Raw genomic sequence first — 21,335 nt, 5'->3', positions numbered from 1 at the left:
CACAAACACAAATATGTTTTCGTAGCAAATTTAATATGACATTCGCTCATTTTCATTGTGTGCTCATCGCTCAGTCATTCTTGCTGGTGATGCTGTTCGGGGCCATTTTGTTGTCGATGTTCCATCGCCATGTTTATTTACAAGCGCTATGTTTGTATGTTTGCTCACATTTTTTGCTTGTTCTTTATGTTGAGAAGAAAAACCGTGCGTTGAATAATGCAGACAACGTTTACCGAATTTACTCGACGCACAATTTTGTTTACAAAATTTTCTAGCGGGAAAGAATAAACAAAAATTGAATAATAAATTATTTTTTATGTGTTTTGCTGAAAATGATTTATTGTCGCTATTTAAAAGGAGTTATCCTTGTGGAAGTGAGTTATAACCCTGACCCTCGGACAGTAGATAGATTTTCATCGGATTTCCGTCGTTTTATTACTTTTATTCAGTATTTTGCTTTACAAAACTTTTATTTGCGATTCAATCGTAAATCTACGGCTGTAGACATTGGAGTAGAGTGGGTGCAATGTCCCTTAAAGTGTTGATAAAGCAAAAGTCGCCTTTATCAAATACTTCCTTTAATTCGGCGACTTTGCTATTAACGTTTACGTTGAAGTTGTTTAATAATTCCAAAATTCTGAAAAAAAATCGACCCCTGCATTGTATATCTTGACAATCTGAATATATTTTGTATTCATTGGTTATGTTCTCTTCCAAAGTCTTAATATCTGAAAACATGGTTTTTAAGATTGCAACTTCTTCACATTTCTGGACTGGTTCTAAATTTGTCATGAGACAATTTTGCAAGACATTGTTTTGGGCTGCCTGAAGAAAATCATTAAATGTACTTAAATGTAATAAAATAATAATTTAAACACTTACTACACAGCAAATCAACAAAGAAAACACTAAATACTTCATGTCAATGTGCGTTCTTTTTTGTTTCAAAATGGATTGCGTATATATACCGGAAAAAAGAAATATTTTAATATTTAGTAAAATTATAGAACAATTTTATCAACATAAATGTTATTTACGTTAATTCCCAAGCGGTTGAGGCATAATTTTCTTTATCTACATAATTACACACATTTGTTGCATTTGGACTAAAATACCTACGAATATATTTGTTTGTAGCAAAAATAATATTTAATAAATTGTATTTCTACATTTTGGATGGAAAGCGACCAGCGTCAAATATTCATGCGCGTATAAATTTCAAATTTCCACGCGATGCTCTCACATCGTCGAATGAACAAATTCGGGCGGCGGCGATCCGGAAATTAAGTTTCTCGGCAAAAACAGGATCAACCATAATGTTGTTTATATCTCCGGCAGAATCAAATATACAGAGTATCATCAATTTTACACTAAGTCATTAAATTATATGAATATTTCATTTCTTATTTCAACACAGTGTTACTAGATTTTATTTCTATTTTTCAACTAATTTAGAAGAATACAGCCAAATTTCTTTCTTATAAATCTATAATATAAAACTGAATAGCAAAATCTGTTGGTATGCGCATAACTCAACAACGCCAAGACCAATTTAGCCTATTCTTTTTGTTAAAAGTTTGTTAAAGCCCAAGGAATGTTTTTATTGCGAGAAAAATTCGAATAATTGCCGAGAAAACCCTAAAGACAACCCTTTTCTATAGGATAAAAGTTGGCATTGAAATTCAATCTTAGTTATAGTTAAATAGTTGAATCCGAGATGGCGCGCTGAAGTGCATTATTAGCTATTCTTTATATAATTAAATTCTTCAAAATAAAATTGCAAATCTTATTGATAGAATTGACACATACTATGTCTAGAACAAGAGAGTAAAATCGAATTACATTTTTATTAAACACTAGCTGACCTGGCGAACTTCATACCGCCTTATTTATTTACACTTTATTACACAAAAAATAATATTGTACAAAAGGCGGACTTAATGCCGTAAGGCATTCTCTGCCAGTCACATCGCTAGCGACCCGCCCCGGCTTGGCACGGAAGTAAAAAACCGCATCAAAATCCGTTGCGTATTTTCAAAGATTTAAGCATACAAAGGGACAGACAGAGAAAGCGACTTTCCTTCTCCAAACAAATACATCAACCGGTCAATATTGTTGGCGCGGCGGGTATGTCACAAATTACCACAGATTACTAAGTAAGTCATGCGAAGTTTGTATATGCGTTCTGAAATCTCACACATAGATGGCGTGACAACGGGAAAAGGGTATTATTTTTTTTTTTTCAATCTTTCTGAGTCATTTTCCTAATATTTTTTTCAGTAAGAACCATCTACAGAGTACTAGAAAACTGCCAAAAAAAAATTAGCCAAATCGGTCTAGCCGTTTTCATGTGATGGCTTGACCACGCGAAACGGGTTTCATTTATATATATAGATAGACTACCGGGACGACGTCGCGGGCAAAAGCTAGTACGAAGTTTATAAATTTAAAGAAGAAGATTAATATTATGAATACGATTTTTTAAACAAAATTTTATTTCAATATTTATATATTTCGTATACAAATATCTACGAACCGAAATAAAATTCCGATACGCAAGAGAAATAGCGAAATGTTGGCTGCGTAGTTGCAGTCAGCCTTCGTTGGTTATGCAAATATCGTCGGCGCTCAGAAACGATCGTCAAACGAACGCATTGAAATGCGACGATTTGCATACGTCGATGAATATCGACGATTCACCAAACCGAACCCTTCAATCTACCAATTCTAGGAAACACGAAAATAGAGACACGTTCCTATTTTGTGTATATCATACCTTCTGTCAAATCAAATAACACAATGTAATGCAATTATTCTGTAAAATTTTTAAAATAATTTATATTTTATTTTATTACTAGCTTTTGTCCGCGACTTCGTCCCGCGAGTGTTCAATAAAAATGTAATTTGCTTTTACTCTTTTATTCTAGACGTAGTATGTGTCAATTCTATCAATAAGATTCGCAATTTTATTTTAAAGAAATTAAGTATATAAAGAATTGCTAATAATGCACTTCAGCACGCCACCTCGGATCCAACTATTTAACTATAACTATGATTCAATCTCAATGCAAACTTTTATCCTATAGAAAAGAGCTGTTTTTAGTGTTTTCTCGGCAATTATGCGAATTTTTCTTGCCGTACAAACCATCCTTGGACTTCAACAAACATTTTAAAGAATGAATTGACAAAATTGATCTAAGCGTTGTTGAGTTATGCGCTTACCTACAGATTTTGCGATTCAGTTTTATATTGCAGATAATAAACAGTTATTGCTCAAATATTGTTGTAGTAGTAGGTACTAAACGTTGAGTTGATTTAATAAATTCAGTAGTTTAGTAAAGATTTGTAAATTGTTAAGTGATAAAACTCGACACGAGTCGTTAGGTTGTTCTTGACGAAGGCAACGGGAGCAGTGCCAGCCAAGATTTAACACCTCCGACCACTAAAAGCGGAAAGGTATAAATAAGAAAGTAAACGGGTCGCTAAAACCGAGATTGCTCAACTCCCACAGTATTGTTCGCGATTGCCGTAAACTCTAAACTCTACCCTGCTGCTTGCGGTACCAACATTGAGAAGGGGTGTAAACGAGCGCCAATGTTGTAATCTGCAGTTTAGTATCGTGTTATCAAAACCAACACGACCCAAACATTCACAAGAATATTGATACAAAATGTACTTTTTATAGCTTTTGAATGTTGTCCTCTTTTTGAGATGTTAAGAAGCAGAAATAACTTGGAGCATAAAAAAGTTATGTAAAATTCTTACAACTTGAAAAGTTATTTAGATTGAAGTAATGGTCATTTTGCAAAGAAATAAAGTGATTGAAAGAATTATTAACCTAGTTTTTTTACTGTTTTGTAAAAATCTATCAAAACAATCTATGTAGGTACTTTTAGTATTTGACATTTGAATTGCCTACGTTTGGTATAAATAATTAAAAATGATATTGAACTATCTTTTGCCCGCGACTTTGTCCGGTAGTGTTTAATAAAAATGTAATTCGTTTTTACTCTCTTGTTCTAGACATAGTATATGTCAATTCGATCAATAAAATTCGCAATTTTATTTTAAAGAAATTAATTATATAAAGAATTGCTAATAATGCACCTCAGCGCGTCATCTCGCATTCAACTATTTAACTATAACTATGATTGTAGCTCAATGCCAACTTGTATCCTATAGAAAAGGACTGCTTTTTATGGTTTCCCCGGTATATATTCAAATTTTTCTTGCCGAAAAAACCATTCTTGGACTTTATCAAACATTAAAAAAAAAGAATTGACCAAATTGGTCTAGGCGTTGTTGAGTTATGCGCTTACCAACAGATTTTGCGATTTATTTTAATAATATAGATAATCCTTTTCATTTAAAATTATAATCCTATTTACTTTAGTTTTACAACACTAATAATAATTAATGATTCATTTCCTTTCCCATGGTTTAAATAATTTGCAAATGCTGAAATATAAATCAGATTCTATGTGCTTGTTGTCCATAATACAAAATTTGTGAGGCTGGTGCTGTACAGAGGTGTATCTCTAATTGAAATCTAAATTTGTTGTCCGTTTCGTTTTGTCCTCCCTACGCGCTGGCTGGTGTACGAAAACGAAAAAAAAAGCGAGCGCGCCTTGCGTACGTTCGCAAACAGCCCTAAAACAACACCGCGCCCAGAACAAATGCAGGCGCGAGGCGGCAATGAGCAAACATTTCGAATTTCTGAATACAATAACAGAATAACTGAAAAACAGAATAGAGGGAAGCAAACGAGCAGCGAGTTTATGCGATCGTATGTTTATGAAAGCGAGGCGAATTGTACACCGTCCACCGCCGCATGGCTGCTGTGGATTTAAATTCGTTTAAAATCCACTCTTTTATATGCTCGCATCGGGATATTTCCAACTTTTCCACCCCGACGCTGCTGGGACCGTACGTGCGCAATGTATGCATATGCTCATAAACTTGTATATTGCGGCCGTTATTTGCTCGCACGATGGCGAAATCGTAAAACAAAACGCAGTGAAACGCAAAACGGTTACAAATGTGTACAAATTCCACCTTCATTGAATGCGCAAATAGTTTTTCATTAGCTCAAACAAATAAAAATTTTATCTCAGATTTTAATTTGCAACAACACCACCACATTAATTGAAGCATATATAACACATAACATAGGCAACCAAATGCACATGTAAATTGTTCAAAATTGCATCGTTCAGTCATAACTATGTAGTATGCCAATCTTGATATGAAAAACAAGTTTTTGGAGGGTTGCATCAACCGGGGAACACGTTAGCAAGCCAAAACTGATCAAATATTCCTCGCGCAATTTCGGTCCGAAAATTGCATCGGGAGTCACGCGCTACCCTCGACGACGTGCACAACAAATCCATTCGCGTTATGCATGCGGAGCACAGCTGTGTGCATGACAATTGCCAAAAGTTAACAATGTTGACTCCCGCGTTGACCGTCGGGGACTGCTAACAAGCACCGCAATAATGCATAAACTCCATAAACTCATTGCGCATAACACACGGCCGACCGAGTGCACTGTGCAATCAATGATAATATGCACTCTGTGGCCTCTCAGAGGACAACTTTCCATGTTTCGTAAAGGAAATTCATCAAGCAGGATTAATTTTTGAAAATATAGGTTATGATGTTGTATTACCACAAAATATTTTTTTTACTTACGTGGTACAGTCGTCAGCATAGACGAAACCAAGGAAAACAAGCAGTATCAGCCCGCACAACGATTTCATTTTATATTCTTGACGCGTAAATTTCGTATTATTTACGATTTCTTCTTCCGGCTGCTTCACTTGAGTTCCTCGCGTTCACTCCTTGGTTGAGTCCATCACGCGCGCCCCCCAGAAGGGTCTGACAGGTTCATAACGTCGAAGAAGCGCACTCTCTGAAACAATAAATTTCAGCATAATTAATGGTCGCTCATATTAAAATCTATTTTTTATGGCATTCATAGGAATTATTTCCGCTTTTAAATAAAACTCCCTACTACGAGTTGAATGTATTCATGCAAAACAAGCAGATTATTTTGTTTGATTTATGTTTATAACTGATATTCCGTTGAATGAATGGACGAAGCATATTTAGAAGAAAAAACTAAAAGATAACGGAAGTAACGAAGGAGTCCTGTCAAGAAAGATATAAAGATATAAATTTGATAACTCTTTATCTGATTGTGATAAATAGAGCGTGATCGAAGGGACGACGGGCGAGTGAACAGCTAAACTATTTCGACGATCATTTGGCGTGAGTCGTGTACATTTATGTTTTTCCCCGGTTTGATGGACGTCCTTGATTTATCCTTACACAAAAATAAAAAAAAGTAATAGTATCGACAAAAAATTGCTGATGTTTTATTTTATTCGATGACATGTACATAAAGTTGCCTAATTTTTAGTTATAGACATATATTCACTACGAGATTAAAGTTTAAAGCACAATATTGTTGTTTACTAGTTTAATATACTTAAAAAGTTTTGCTCGAGTGTTGTTCAGTTTACAACAAAAGTTTCCAGTGGCTTGGAGGGGGCGGCATCAGTTAGAGCAGTAATTAAGCAAATTTCGCATGATTATACACGACCGCATCGCAACGAAAATTTCTTGTTTGGCCCGGCTGCGATGCGTTTGTTGATATGGCGGCACGCAAGAAATTTACTGCGCCATCTACACGCAAAATTACACACACACACATATATATATACACATACGTTTCGCAGCGTTGGCGAAACCAGGCGAAAGTGTCGTGCTGCCTTCGTATCGCTTTAATTAAGAAAGTTTCGCGCGCGAGTGCGCGAGCATTAATTTCGTAAATATTTAAACAATCCTTGTTTATTATCCCTCGTCAGCGCGCATGCATATCTTGGTAATCGTGTGCATAACCAAACTAGTAACAAACAAAGTTTTCTATAATTTTCGACAGGTGGCATTAATAGCACAATAGCGCCATGCACAATAAAATACTTAGGTGTAAGTACGAGTAGCATAAGTGCTTCTCTATAATACAACAGTTCTTTAGACTTATTTAAACTTTACGCTTGCTTATTGTGTGTAAAACTTTTCATTGTGTATTTTGTTTGCGGTGTTTACGAGACTCGTATAACTTTATTATAAATGCGAATAGTTTCTTAATTCGAGCAATAAACAAGGCTGTAAAGCGGCTGGTGGGATGTATTATCCCTAGTCCGATACTTGAGAATATCAACCGAGAAGCGAAGACAGTCGACAGCTTTGAGTGCGTCATAAACTTGGTAAATTAAAGACGTAAAGTCATATAATAAGCGCGAATGGCCTCTATAATAATATTGCGTTTTAAAGTTGCGAACAAAATGAACGAGAGCAATATGTGTGAGTTGCTTGTTTTATGCCAGCGTGTTTTTATTGCAAAAATATAAATAAATAGCAATCAAGCGTGCGCAAACATGAACAACCAAGGCATTATCGTAAACTTGAGAGTAAACTTTGTTATATTGCTTATTTTATGCATGCTGGTAAGAAAACGTGATGTATTTAACGTTTCCGGATTTATAACAGACTTTTTATTATTTCTTATTATAATTTTTAGGAATTAGGAACGTATTGGTGGTTGTAGTATAATATAATGCCGATAGATGGCTGTTGAAAGTTATTTGTTAGCCAAATTCTGTTTTTTCCTCTGTTTGATTGCCAAATATGCAAATCGCACCATTAAGACCCATTCCATCTCGTAAAATAAAACCACCCATATACTAACGCTTATCCTTATCAACATGTGCGTTGTGTGTAGGCTGTGGAGCATCCCGTTCGATTTGCCCACACTTTGCGCCGAATTGAAGAATATGGGTGTGACGCTCGGCTGGGTTTCGAATAAGAGGGGTCGAAAAGGCTATCTGCGCATAGTTTGGCCCCAAAGCAGCAACGCGTTTGCCGCCCCTGGCTCGATAAAATGGTAAAAACCTTTCGGCCCAAAGGACTCTCCGGGCGAGAGGCGATAAGTGTTATATGTAAACCGTGAGCGCAAATTCGGGCAGCCGGAGGATGAAATTGTTCGCTCCGGATAAAAACGAAACGCCAGAAGCCCACCGACGACTTCGAACTTTCGCATAAAAGGTCGGTAATCGTACAGATACCCGCCCGTATCGAATTGGAAATAACTTTCCTAACAAATTTCAATGTTTGACCTCAAAACGCAATTTTTTGTACATTTTTTTTTGTGAGTCTGGCAAAAATCAAGTTTTACAACGAATAGCAATTTAACGATTTAACGAGAGCTAATTGCAATTGCTTTTTTTCGCATATCCTGACCTGCGCTTTGTGGAAAAACTCTTTGTGAACGCGCCGGAGGAGTAATAAAGGAACTGGGCGCATAGCGCTGTGAAAAAAAGCGCGATTCGAAAAAGGGCAAAGCAATTTAGAATCGGCGAAATTTACTAGTCGCAGGAGTTGTTCGTTCACTGCTAACGCTGTGCTTGCAGAGGTTGTGCGTCAGGAGAGGGCGAATAATGCGCATAACGTGAACACGAACAAACGAAAGAACAAAATGGTGTGAGGTTAGATACAGCACGGCGTGGGAGTCGAAGCGTACGTGAGAGCAAAGAGCTTGAAAAAATAAAAATAAATGAGAACTGCCTTTATATAACACCGAGCTACGCGCGTTTCCGGAACGCAATCGGGCATGATGGCGTTTTGTTTAAATATTACCTTTGTTTATATTCATTTTAAATTTAAAACTCAATTTTAGACATTTCTGTGCACAGACGTATAAATCATATTTATTATTAAATTAACTGTTAGCGATCATAAAGTTGTTGATTTTGTGCAACTAATTGGAAAACTATAGTTTGCCATTTTACAACTTTTATTCAATTATATAACACACATTTTATATATTTTTGTATTTATCTCTGATTTATTCAGCTAACCTCGTTGTCTGTATTTTAATTTTTTCATTTCTGCATGCTTCATCTGTAAGAGATATGTAAACAAGTATCAAGCGGGCGCGTCGAGTACATGATGTACGTTTTCATTTAGAACGCGAAATGAGTTATGTTGTTACATGCTTGTATGCGCTTTATTTATATTCAGCATTACGCGCTCGCGGCGACCGCGCCGACTTGTCACGATATGAAATGCCGCTTTCTTTCATTCTCTGCGCGCCTTTATACTCGGTTTGTAGGTTATGTAGGGTAGTTTTTGTTGTTTCTTTCGAGCCACGCAGCATCCGCGCGTAAATAGACAAGTGTTCTCCGTTTGGACAATAAAGATGGATGCAGAGGTTTATTTCTAAATATTTATTTATTTTTCTATTATTTTGTTTTCAAAAGATGACATTACTTTTAACCTATAACAGGTACATAACCTATAATTACGTTTCTTCCAATTATTTGTTCTCCTCAAGGGCCATTATATTATTAGACGGATGTGATTTGCAGAACAAAACATCAATAATCTGAGAGAAACTTGATAACAATGCGAACAACTCGAAATACCAAGAATTTTCGCCGTCGGGATCTCGTCTGGTTAATTAAACAATTTTAATTAACGTGCCCTGCTATCAGGAGATTCCTGAGAACAACAATCATTCATGCAAATAAAAAAATAACAATTTGATTCTTTCTTTTCCTAATAAAAATAGTTATGATTTATTCTTTCGCTAATTACCAAGGATGGCGAAGATATTTTAATACGGAAATGTGAAAAGTGAGGGAATAATTTATACAATAATGTGGAAAGTAGAGCACCGAATGCCCAAAAGCTGCCGGTCGACAACGGACCAGGATTAATTAAGCACTGGCCGCAAGCCTACGAGCATGTCTAAAAACTATACTATATACAGCATGTTTTTATGAATAAAAAATGTATAATCAAATTTTTGTCCTCAAAAATTAATAAAATAATTATTTTTATGTTTTAGTAGAAAATTTAAATTGTGCCTGTATTTAATTACTTAAAACACATTGTATGTAAGACTGATTATCGTATTCTGTATGGACTAAGCTCTGACCAAAAGCATAGTTCTAGACACGACCGTAGCTAAACGAATTTCGTCCGGGGCCGAACGCAATCATGAAATCATGATAGTAAACCATCCGCCTTATTAGCGCGGACAAACTCGCTCATAAACCCTTTCATAATTCAACTTTGGTCGTAAAGCTGCCGCTCGCCCGCCCGAGCATTACATATGTACCAAAGCAAATTCAGGCGTCAGGCGACGGAGAAGATTTTGTCAGATAGAAAAGACATTAACTGCAAAGCTCATTAAATATTTACTCGCCACGCGCGTGCGGCGCCGGAAAGTTGCCGTGCGAAACCTAAACGAAAATCAATTCTCGGGTTTTACGTTGTTAATTATGTAGTCAGCTGACTGCGGCCGGCAGAGACCACAGTTTAACTTGATTACTCTCACTGTCGAGGGTCAGAAACCAAGTGATTTCATCTGGAGCTTGCTAGTTTTTACACATTTAAATTTTTCTTCTTTTCTGCTTTTTTGGAGGTGTGTGAGAGGGTTAAATTTAAGAAAAGGCATTAGTGGGCCTAGGGGATCACTTAACCTCGTTTCCAGCGTACAGGATGGCGTACATTTTGCACAAAGTGCTGGATATCCGGCAGGGTTGTTTTTGTGTACGTTACTCTTGGAGGGCAACATCAACATGAAAATTTATGCAAAATGCGGAACAAAAAATTATGTTAACCCATATTCTTTGGAGTCTACTTCATAACTCAAAGAACAAAAAGTTGTTGGAGAAAAAATATACAGTATGTTTCAACACTTTGTATATTAATATGTAAAAGGTTGTGTAGGAGTAGATTATTTGAGTAGTAGGATATACAGGACAATACTATCTGGCACTGTGCTAGGTGGTTTATAGTTGTTTATACAAGGCGAGTAGTGTGGGCGGTGGCGGCTAGGCACGCCGCCATTGTGAGCCGGAAACGTGCCCGACGCAAAGCAATAAATGCGCCCTCTCGCATGATTTATTATGCTCTAAAGTTGCAATTTCGCAATTCCATTTTCTCACGCAAAACAAACCGAAGGATCTTGTACGCCAACGTAGAAGCTGGATATTTGTAACATAAAGCAGAAATTAAGTAAAAAGCCAGTATTTCTTAAAATTAGTCTTTAAAACTAAAAAGCACAATTTTAATCCACTAATAATTATTAATATTCATAATTGAATAATCTAGTATTGTGAGTGCGTTATAACAAAATAAAGGAAAAGCAGAATTTTAGACAAAACTTGATGAAACCCTGGAATTAAACAAAAAAATCTTAGAAATTGAAAATGAGAACCTTTTCTTTTGTTGCTTTGTTAATATTTTCTAAAGTAGTTGTTGAGTGCTTCTAGCATGCGTTCTCTAAATGTTGACGACGTGCGCGTTTTGTTTTCAGCTGGAAACAAAGGATTTTTTTCATTTCACGTCGCGTGTGCCAAGTTTCATTGACACATTTTCATTTTCACCTCAGAACAAAATAAAACGCGCATTTCTCATCCACAAATACACCATTGCGTGTTATGTATTCTACAGGGTATTAAATAATTCAATTTTCAAATAATTATATCGAGAATATAAAATTCCAAAAGAAAATAATAATAATTTAAAGCTTTAAGAATAAATTTATGTGATTAGAAGTTTTAAGTATTTGAATGGATGAATTTAATGACTTTGTATATTTTGGACTAAGTTGCTAATGGAATTGCATTAAATGGTCGCGATTTTGTCCGGTACCCTGAAGTTCGCGTGGGTGTTTTTTTGTATACCTCCTCCTTACAGTTGGCGCGCTTTTTGTGTTGTTGTCCTACATTCGTCCGGCATTCAGGACCATTCACGAGCCAGTCGTATTTTATCCTGTTCACAGCTAAACACAAAGAGAGCTATAAAGCATTTTCGAATGTTGCGACACACTTTTCCATGGCCCAAGTAGAAAACCGAATTGTAAAAAGGACAAGAAGACAAAAAGTCGCAAAACCTTCGCATCGCGAGAAACAATGACGAGACTGGAAAGATTCTATTGGCGCCGCTGGCACGAAACGCGTTTTTTTTTATATTATTGATGGAATGCGACGGCGTACATCCTGTGTGCTAGTGAATTCCGAGCTCGCAGGCAAAAAAGTTTAGCGACCGAGGCATGGAGGTTCGCGAACGATTAATCAAAAGAATTAACGAGAATGACCAAAAAGTTTGCTACAAAATATTGGAAAAAGTTTTTGAAAAAAGTTAATTAGGAAGCAAAAAGTTTTGTCCCAAGCAATTAAAATGTTTCAATTTTTATTAAATTTAAGGAAACATATTTAAATATTTATTAGAAGTTTCAATAGTTTCTATTTTGATGTTGTAAGTTGCGTTTTCTTTCGTTTTTCTTGAATTCACACTAGACCAGAGTTCGAAGCACTTGGCAGATGTATGAAACGTGAAAGGCATAAAACGCAATTTATATGCTTGTTAAAATAACACCCTGCCGTTGTAAGGGTCGCCCTTCAACGCAATATACGAGCATCCGATCACAATATTTCACTTGGTTTCTTTCCATCTCAGACTAACATAAAAATTGTCTTCCAAAATTGAGTTTTTGAAAAAATAGTTTTTTTCTGTTGCAAATTTAATGTTTTTGAACCTTGCCACACAAAATTAAATAAAGTTTGACTTAGTTTCCTTCAACTTTAAATTATACCGTTATGGAAAACGCGCCGAAGAAAGAAAAACCGCGCTTGGTGCGAGTTAATAAATGGAAAATAATTTTACATATTAAATTGGCAATTTAAATTCATGCACGAAGCACGCTTCAGTCTTGTGGGAGGAAAAATGCGGAACATAACGTAGGCTAATACAGCCCCCGAGGTGATGGACTCGCTGGCCTCGCAAGACCATCGAACAAAAATGCAAAATAAAAAACACACCGACGTAAAACAAGACGATGAAGTCATTAACATTCATCTCAAACGCATTATTTTATTATGCAAAAATGTTGCGGTGCAAAAAAAGCCCGCTGTGCTAATATTTAGAGTTTACAACGTCAACACATAAAAAAAATATATTTTAGGTTCGGTTTTCTATGCCTGGATAAGAATTCCACAGTAAACTGTATTTGTTTACGTTAAACAAACATTCCCCGATCCAAAGATGTAAAAGTCATTGGTATTCGATGCTTGCACGCTGTGCGACTGCACTAGGGGTGGTTGGCACCCTCTGCGCTAATGAAAAATTACCTTAATTGAATTTCCGGCGAACATGTCTTACGTCTCGCCGCCGTAGACAAGCGCTTTTTTTGCCTGTTCGTTTCTCTCTGCGCCAACAAATTGGGGGGCAGCAACAACCCTCGCATACAAAATCTAGCTTTTAAAAGAAAGCAGGAAATCCGCCTCCCATTCTGCTCATTTACGCTGCAATAAGTTAATGCTTAAAAAACGCAATAAATTTTTGCTTCCTGGACACTTTCTGAATCTACCTCCCCTTTGCAACTCCTCCTTAATTTTAAATTTACACAGGATATCCTAAATGATCTGTGAATTTAGGTTGCAACTCATTAGAGGGTTGAAATCACAAAAACACCCTTAGGAAATAAAGTTAGAATTTAACAAAGAAATTTTTTATAAAAAAGAAGACATTATCCTGTTTGCACCCATTAAGTGAGACCATGAGGTTGATATACTCACACCAATGGGTTATTAAGTTTTTCGCGCCCTGGGTGCGAGAAAGAAAGTGCACGCGGTAGCAATTACCTGGATATTTATTAGCACTTTAGATATTTATCTTAATGGGCACTTTCGATTCGCTTCCTAACCAGATTTTAGCGTGCGCGTCAGAAATAAATGGCGCCTTAATTAAAGTAAAGCCTCGCGCTCTCGCCTACCTGACGGGGTGACTTTATTTCGGTTCTTTTGGCGCGGCAGCGAGGCGCAACGCGAAAGCTGTTCTTTCCGTTAATGTTCCAGGGGCGGAAGGGTGGATGCACATTGGTAATATATGCGAAGCAGGCCATTTACGGCGAAGAAAGCGCAAATTAACACACTCTAAAATATATAGTTTTAATTAAGCTAAGGGTTAGTTAAAATCAGAGTTTATACCATTTTTACACACTCAGTTAATGAAAATGATTATCTAATCGTATGATATAAAAATAAATCGAAAAATTTGTTGGTAAGCGCTTTGTTGGTAACTCAACAACGCCTAAACCAATTTGGTCAATTCTTTTTTTTTAATGTTTGTTAAAGACCAAGGATTATTACGGCAAGAAAAATTCCAATAATTGCCGGAAAAACCCTAAAGATAGCCCTTTTCAATAGGATAAAAGTTGGCATTGAGATTCAATCATAGTTATAGTTCAATAGTCGAGTCTGAGATGGCGCACAGAAGTGCATTATTAGCAATTCTTTATAAAATTAATTTCTTTACAATAAAATTGTGAATTTTATTGATAAAATTGTCACATACTATGTCTAGAACGAGAGAGTAAAACGAATTACATTTTTATAAAACTCTTTTGGAACGAAGTCGCGGACAAAAGCTAAAGACTCTAGAAATTTATAAAATTTGTTAAAATATTATTTTTATTTATTTTTCATCACAAAACCGGATGTATGTAAAAATGGCACTATTCCCAAATGGTTTATTTTGAAATTTATTCATCAACATTTTCCCAAGCTATAAACCATGTTTAAATTGATAAAATGTAAATTTTTGAAGGGTGGCACTAATTGTTTGTCGCATTTGAAGCCGCAATGTTTGACACCGTATGCGCATACAGTGCGTCCACCGTGTCCTAATCTAATAACCGCTGTCGACGGCGTTTTAACGCTATTAGCGCCTACATGCACATTGGCGGCCGCCACGTGTGCCGCATAAAACGGGAAACCCAAATGAATGCTATTCAGCGCCCGGCAATCACGAGTATTGAAGCCATGGGCCCATCTCGCCATCTAATCCACTCTGGGGCGGTGGTGACGGCGGTGTTGTGGTGGTAGTCGCTCTCCTCTTTAGTTGCGGGACCCGCTCTTCGAATTTATGCAAATGCTCTCGACGGCGGCAATCAGCGGCACACTGATCCGATACAGTCGGTCATTAGTGAGGGTTATATCGACACCCCCGCACCAGGCCCCGAAACAGGCGTACAAACATTTGGACCGCGCTATGGACCTGGTTTACGTGCGGAAAACAACTATTACCATTCGACGTGTTGTTGATGTGTGTTGACAATTCGCATCAACATCCACATTAGCATGAACATCAACAATTACAACTGTTTATAAGAAGATTTTTTATTTGTTTATACGTGCATTGTTTCAATTTGGATAGTATTGATTTATTGGTTTAGTGGCTAAGCTTTGATGTCAGGCAGTACCAACTAGAAATCCCCAGTGTCCCTAGATACTTTCACATCTCGTGGCTACCCGCATGGCGCACACAGTCACGCGCATAATCTACATTTATTGCCAAACGTGTTCCCCAAAGTGCAAACCCATCCAGGCGTTTACCACCGCATCCTTTGCCATCGCCAGCCGAGTAATCTCTAATTTCTATTCGGTTGGAAATATTTTACGCCCTTATTCCACCCCACTCACGCTTCGTTTAATATCTGCATCAAAAGTTTACGCGCGTTTAATAAGTTTAAAGGAGTGGAAATTACAAATTAAGACATCAAAGAAACACACGCAAATATAATCAACTCTTTGTTTTACATACTTTTCTCATCCAATATAATACAAAGTGTTTCAGAAAACTTAAAAAATGATAATTTAAATAGATGTAAATTTTTTACAAACTTTTTTTGAGAAACTTCACAAATGAGATTAAACGGGTTAAGCGATGAGTGATGAAAGTGCTAAGATTGTAAACTTTCATCTCGATAATTTTAAATTAAGCTCGACGCCGACGACGACGCTTGACGCTCTGATGCTGATGCAAACTAGCGAACGAGACGGTAATAGACTTGAAAACTAAAGGCGGAAAGAAGTAAAATGAAAAAACGAGATAACACCTCGTATAATAAGCTGGTCGAGTTGCCTTCTGAATTTATCAGCGAGTTAGATATAAAGTACAAAACTTTCAAATTGGATTTTTATATTATCTGCTTACTACTCTGACGTGGCGACGCTAACCTAAAATGAAGTTTCATCAAACTCTAACCTAAGTAATACTCGTCTATATTTTTTCAAAATTTAATATCTATAAGAAATAAAAATGAATCACAAAATATGTTGGTAAGCGCATAACTCAACAACGCCAAGACCAATTTGGCCAATTATTTTTTTTAAATGTTTGTCCAAGTCCATGGATGGTTTTAACGGCGAGAAAAATTCAAATAATTGCCGGGAAAACCTAAAAGACAGCATTTTTCTATAGGATAAAAGTTGGCATTGAGATTTAATCATAGTTATAGTTAAATAGTTGAATCCGAGATGGCGCGCTGAAGTGCATTATTAGCAATTCTTTATATATTTACATTTTTATTATATTATTGGCTATAAACACATCGTACGTATTTTAGATACGATTAAAACTAAAGTTGTTAAAGTTGAAGCACAAGTGATCGAGCAAGTTATATTCCAGTTATACGCTAGTTATGCCAAAAGCGCGACCTCGACCCATGCAGAAATATTGCCGGTATGAAAATCCTCGGCTGCAAATACCACCACTTCGCGTTGTTCCTAGTTCTATTCGTAACTTCCAAACTCTCGCTTCACGAGAATATGAATATGTGTATATGTGTTGAGTGTATTTATGCACGGCACATGTAGCCGTAAATGCATTCGATACGCGCTTCAACCGTTAGCTACACCAACTATTCGTCGACTCGAAAGGGAAATAACGTGTTACCACAATATAGTTCATACTCGCGCGCGTGTCGGTAGGTTGGGCGAGCTAATCGATCCTGCGCCAAAATCTCTGCCGTCGCCTCGAGGATCCGCGAGCGTGACGAGTGGATACGCATCGAGAAACGTGCATGCGATATTTTGAAGTCGGTCCTGCATTTGGGAAAGTTTTGCGTTTGCCTCTACCAAAGGGTGGGATGCAAAATGTTTGAATGTTGCTGAGTTGTAGTTGTAGTTAACGCCGGAAATTGGTAATTCGTTAAGGGCAAAATGCAGGAAATTTAAATTTATTGCTCATAAACCTAATTAAAATTAATATTTTACCAAAAATTTTAAATTTTACTTAAAATTTAAACCTAAAACATTCAAATACGTAGTAGACATTTATTCTCAACGAAAGCTTTTGGATTTGGTTGAGTCTGGATTCATTGTCCTTGCAGTGCGAGGCCAACACGCCCACACCGTCGAGCGGCGGCTAAACGGAAGGACTTCCACTTTACTTAAATGAACTCGAAAACTTTACTATCATCGTTTCGGCCCGGGACGTAGACTGTAACAGGCGAAAGGACGCATTACAAGAAATAATAATCTTCAGCTCGAGCATAACGACAACGACCCTCTAGCCAGATATAAAATTTTAGACTTATAGAGTGTTTCATAACTCATCACAACACAATTTACTAGAGATATGAATAATTTAATATTTTCAATGGAATTATAACACTCTGAGTAAAATTTTGGGACAATGGCAAATGGATTAAAAAGTGGCCGCCGGCAAAAATGTTATTTTTTAATTATGAGTTAATTACTTATCAAGCCATTTGCATTGTTTCCAGTGTTATTCGAATTAATGTTCAAAAATCTATAATACATATAAAAATAAATTGTCAAATTTGTTGGTAAGCTCATAACTCAATAACGCCTAAATCAATTTGGCCAATTCTTTTTTTCAAATGTTTGTTAAAGTCCAAAGATGGTTTAAACCGTAAGAAAAATTCGAATAATTGCCGGGAAAACCCTAAAGACAGCCCTTTTCTATAGGATAAAAGTTGGCATTGAGATTCAATCATAGTTATAGTTAAATAGTTGAATCTGAGATGACGCGCTGAAGTGCATTATTAGCAATTCTTTATATAATTAATTTCTTTAAAATAAAATTGCAAATCTTATTGATAGAATTGACACATACTATGTTTAGAACAAAAGAGTAAGAACGAATTACATTTTTATTAACCACTACCAAAACAAAGTCGCAGGCAAAAGCTTGTATTTAGATAAATTCTACTAAATTTTAATGTTATCTATTGGAGTTACCGTGTTAGCATGTAGTCTATGTTAGTAAAACAATGAAAACACCAAATTAGCAAGTTTCGCCGTGCACACCGCTGGTGAATTTAGTTTATGTGACATTTTGAACGCAACCGCAATAATTACAAATTTGGCGTGTAACGAACGCGTCACTGAAGTGCACACCAAACGGTAAATATTCTAGTCCTGCTGGCCACTGCATAACACTGTGTTATTTATTATCTTGCTGGACCACGGCACTGAAAATAACCAAAAAATCGAACAAAGTTCCCTCGTAAACAAAAATTATTCCAACAGAATTCCAGTTAATAACTGTTTTAATGAATATTTAAAAGAATATAATTTTTTCGCGGTCGCGCATGCGTATAAAAACAAATCCATAAAACATGAATGATTAATAGATCAATCAAGCCGTGTGTTGCTGTTTGAGTAAATTTGTGGTCGGTCGTAAAACGCCACATCCTGCCCCTGCGGCTGTACACCGTAACAACCCACAGGAAAACAGGACTATGGTAGCGCGTCAAACATCCAGTTGCGAGATTATCTCTTAGAGCAACCACACCCACACACGCGCACACGTTTCCACACGCAGCAGGAATACGCTTCGGTACCTGGGTTGGCATTATGCGACGCGCAAATTGCTTCATCCTGCTGAATAGCAAACAGCAAGGAAACGGCGGCTAGGCCTGTTTAATTATTAAAAATTCATAACTAGCATGAAAGGAATTCGTTATGCAAGGCGGCGTCCATGATATTGCATACTAGTTGTGCTAATGTACTAATTATACAGTGTGTTAGTAGGATACAGAAATATGCAGAATAAATATTTGTGTTTGTAGAGCAACGCAGAGAAATATGAATAGTTTTAGCTGGATAAGTTCAACAACAAGAACAACATATTACTCTTGTTGAAAGGATGGTGTAATTAACAAGGGAGTGAATCGACCGGTAACTACCGTGATAGCTCCGTCAACTACTTCAACTTCTCGCTAACAACCGCAACGAACTTAAAATCAATTCCCTGAGTGTACAAGGTTTGTGCCATAAGATTTTGTTTTTTTTTAACTTTGTCTCTTAAGATTTTCAAATAAATTGCAAGCGGATTAGGTAATCCGCCACAAATGAACGAGCATTACGCGTAATAACGCCGAAGGATTCAAGGACAATTACGCGCCGACGCTGAGGGGTGGTTTTCCATCTCGGCGACAAAGCATTGTGCGAATATAGGCCGCCTCCAAATACAAATGAGGACGATTTGTACATTGTTGATACCGCGCTGGAATCCTTGTAATCCCACTCGTTGCAAATTTTGCTAAGCACAGCAAAACGCAAACTTAGACTACACAGACAAAATGGGTAAAATATTAATATTTTTTTCTATATAAGTAAGAAATAAAGCGGGGGATATGTAGGTGGGTATAAAAAACAAGTACCACTGCTAGGGTGCGATTATACGAGAGCGAAAGTGACGAAAATGTGGAAGAAAAACGAATAAACGTACATTGTGCGTACGTGGCGAATATGTTCTCGCGTTGAAACTATACGTGTTGTTTGGCATGCGCTCTCGCAACACACCCCGTAACACACCCCGTGATGCGGGTACTTTCTCGCGAGGGACGCAACTCGCACTATAACTCTCGCACGAGTGCGCCGACTTTGGGGGTTGAGGGTGGATTAGCGTCCTTGCACAACGCGCACGTTTTTACCAACGTCATAACAGATAACAAGAATATACAGTGTGATATATTTATTTATAGTTAAAAAAAACATCAAAATCAGTTTGAGTTTTGCTAAAAATGTATTGTATAACACATAAACCGGAAATTTGATTTTGTATACCTACGCCTGAATTCACAATTTTTTTTTGCAAAATCACTTTGATTATTTTTTTGAATTTTTTTTGTATTATAAAATATTTTTTATTAAACTTACCTTGTTTTGAACTTTTTCTACCTATACCAAATGTTTTTCTTTTTTTTTTCACTGTTTTTTTTTCTGGGAGGGCAAAACTCGAGCACTAGAACAAGGCGGAGATTTAACTCGATGTCACAGCGAACGCGTGAAACTTTAAACTTGTGGTTCTGATACAGGAATGAGAAATTCGAAACAAAGTTGGAACTGTGTCGGCAGAATTATCGACAATATATTGGTTTCGGCGGGTGGATGAGATAGCTGCAGCTTGGCGGAATACGTCTACGCGAGATCGCGGCCGGTGGCGGCTTGTGCGAGACAATCAGCGTGCGTTCAGCGCGAAGCCTCGACTGTGACTACCCGACTCGGCGGCGGCGGCAGCGGTGGCAACGGTGGAGCTACACGGATGGTGGTGGTGGAGGCGCCTGCCACCACCACCCAAAAATGCTTTGGCGGTGTACCCTAAACAATTTTTTTTACAAAATATTTTTATTTAAAATATTTAATTTTCTTTAAAATATTATTTCAATAATGTAAGACTCTTTTTTAAGTTTTGAAGAAAAAAATCAAAACTTTTAGTATTATTTAGGAAATACCTATATGCATAAAAACTTTAAAGATTTTATATGTATAAAATTCTCAAACAATATATTAGAATTTACTATAGAAAAGTTAGAACTCAACTAACTTTTTATGATATTACTCGACGTTTTCCTAGCACCGACGCGCCACAACCTAGACTGCCACTGAGTAAAATTTAATTTCGCAATTTCCCGAACACGCGTTGCGACGATGATGGCGTGCCACCGCTCGGTAAGAAGAAGTTTCCGCGTAAACTTTCATTTCATTGTCGCACAAACCGATCGGGCAAGGCGCGCGCGCGCGTAAGCGGAAAGCGGAGTTTTGAATGTGGAAAACAAAACCGACGCCGACACGCGCCAATGCAGGAAGTTAAAGAACTTTGAGTGTAACGCATGCATGTTTTAATGTTTACACAAATGCACCATCACTTTTCGTATGATATTTCAAGTAGTTAGCGTTTATTACGCGGAATAATTGAATGCAATGATTCGGTAGGTATTTATCTTTAAACTTTTAGTAAACTAATAGAAGTAGTAATATAAAAATGAATCGCCAAATTTGTTTGTAAGCGCATAACTCAACAACGCCTAAACCAAATCGGCTAATTCTTTTTTTTTTAATGTTCGTTGAAGTCCCAGGATGGTTTTTAAAAAACGTTCAAATAATTGCCGGAAAAACCCTAAAGACAGCCCTTTTCTATAGAATAAAAGTTGGAATTGACATTCA

General features: G+C 36.9%; 1 protein-coding gene and 1 long non-coding RNA gene across 2 annotated transcripts in view; both read right to left on the bottom strand.

Annotated features, from left to right (window-relative positions):
- Window positions 1-20,370, bottom strand: part of LOC135801330 (C3 and PZP-like alpha-2-macroglobulin domain-containing protein 8) — a 59,503-nt gene extending 39,133 nt beyond the window's left edge. The window contains exons 1-2 of the mRNA XM_065314767.1: window positions 20,049-20,370; window positions 5,692-5,911 (exon numbers count right to left, since the gene is read on the bottom strand). Of these exons, the coding sequence (XP_065170839.1) occupies window positions 5,692-5,759 (68 nt within the window). The 5' untranslated portion in view covers window positions 5,760-5,911; window positions 20,049-20,370. The remainder of the gene's footprint in view (window positions 1-5,691; window positions 5,912-20,048) is intronic.
- Window positions 422-1,010, bottom strand: LOC135800625 (uncharacterized). The gene is made up of 2 exons (XR_010550200.1): window positions 883-1,010; window positions 422-825 (listed from the first exon to the last, which is right to left on the bottom strand). It is a non-coding gene; the product is annotated as an uncharacterized lncRNA (long non-coding RNA).
- Window positions 20,371-21,335: the final 965 nt, after the last annotated feature.

Source organism: Atheta coriaria, unplaced genomic scaffold (genome assembly GCF_025399875.1).
Source record: "Atheta coriaria isolate IRGN ID8LTWV9N9 unplaced genomic scaffold, Caltech_Dcor_3.1 hic_scaffold_10_pilon, whole genome shotgun sequence".
Classification (NCBI taxonomy): domain Eukaryota; kingdom Metazoa; phylum Arthropoda; class Insecta; order Coleoptera; family Staphylinidae; genus Dalotia; species Dalotia coriaria.
This window is presented reverse-complemented; position numbering and strand designations above follow the sequence as displayed.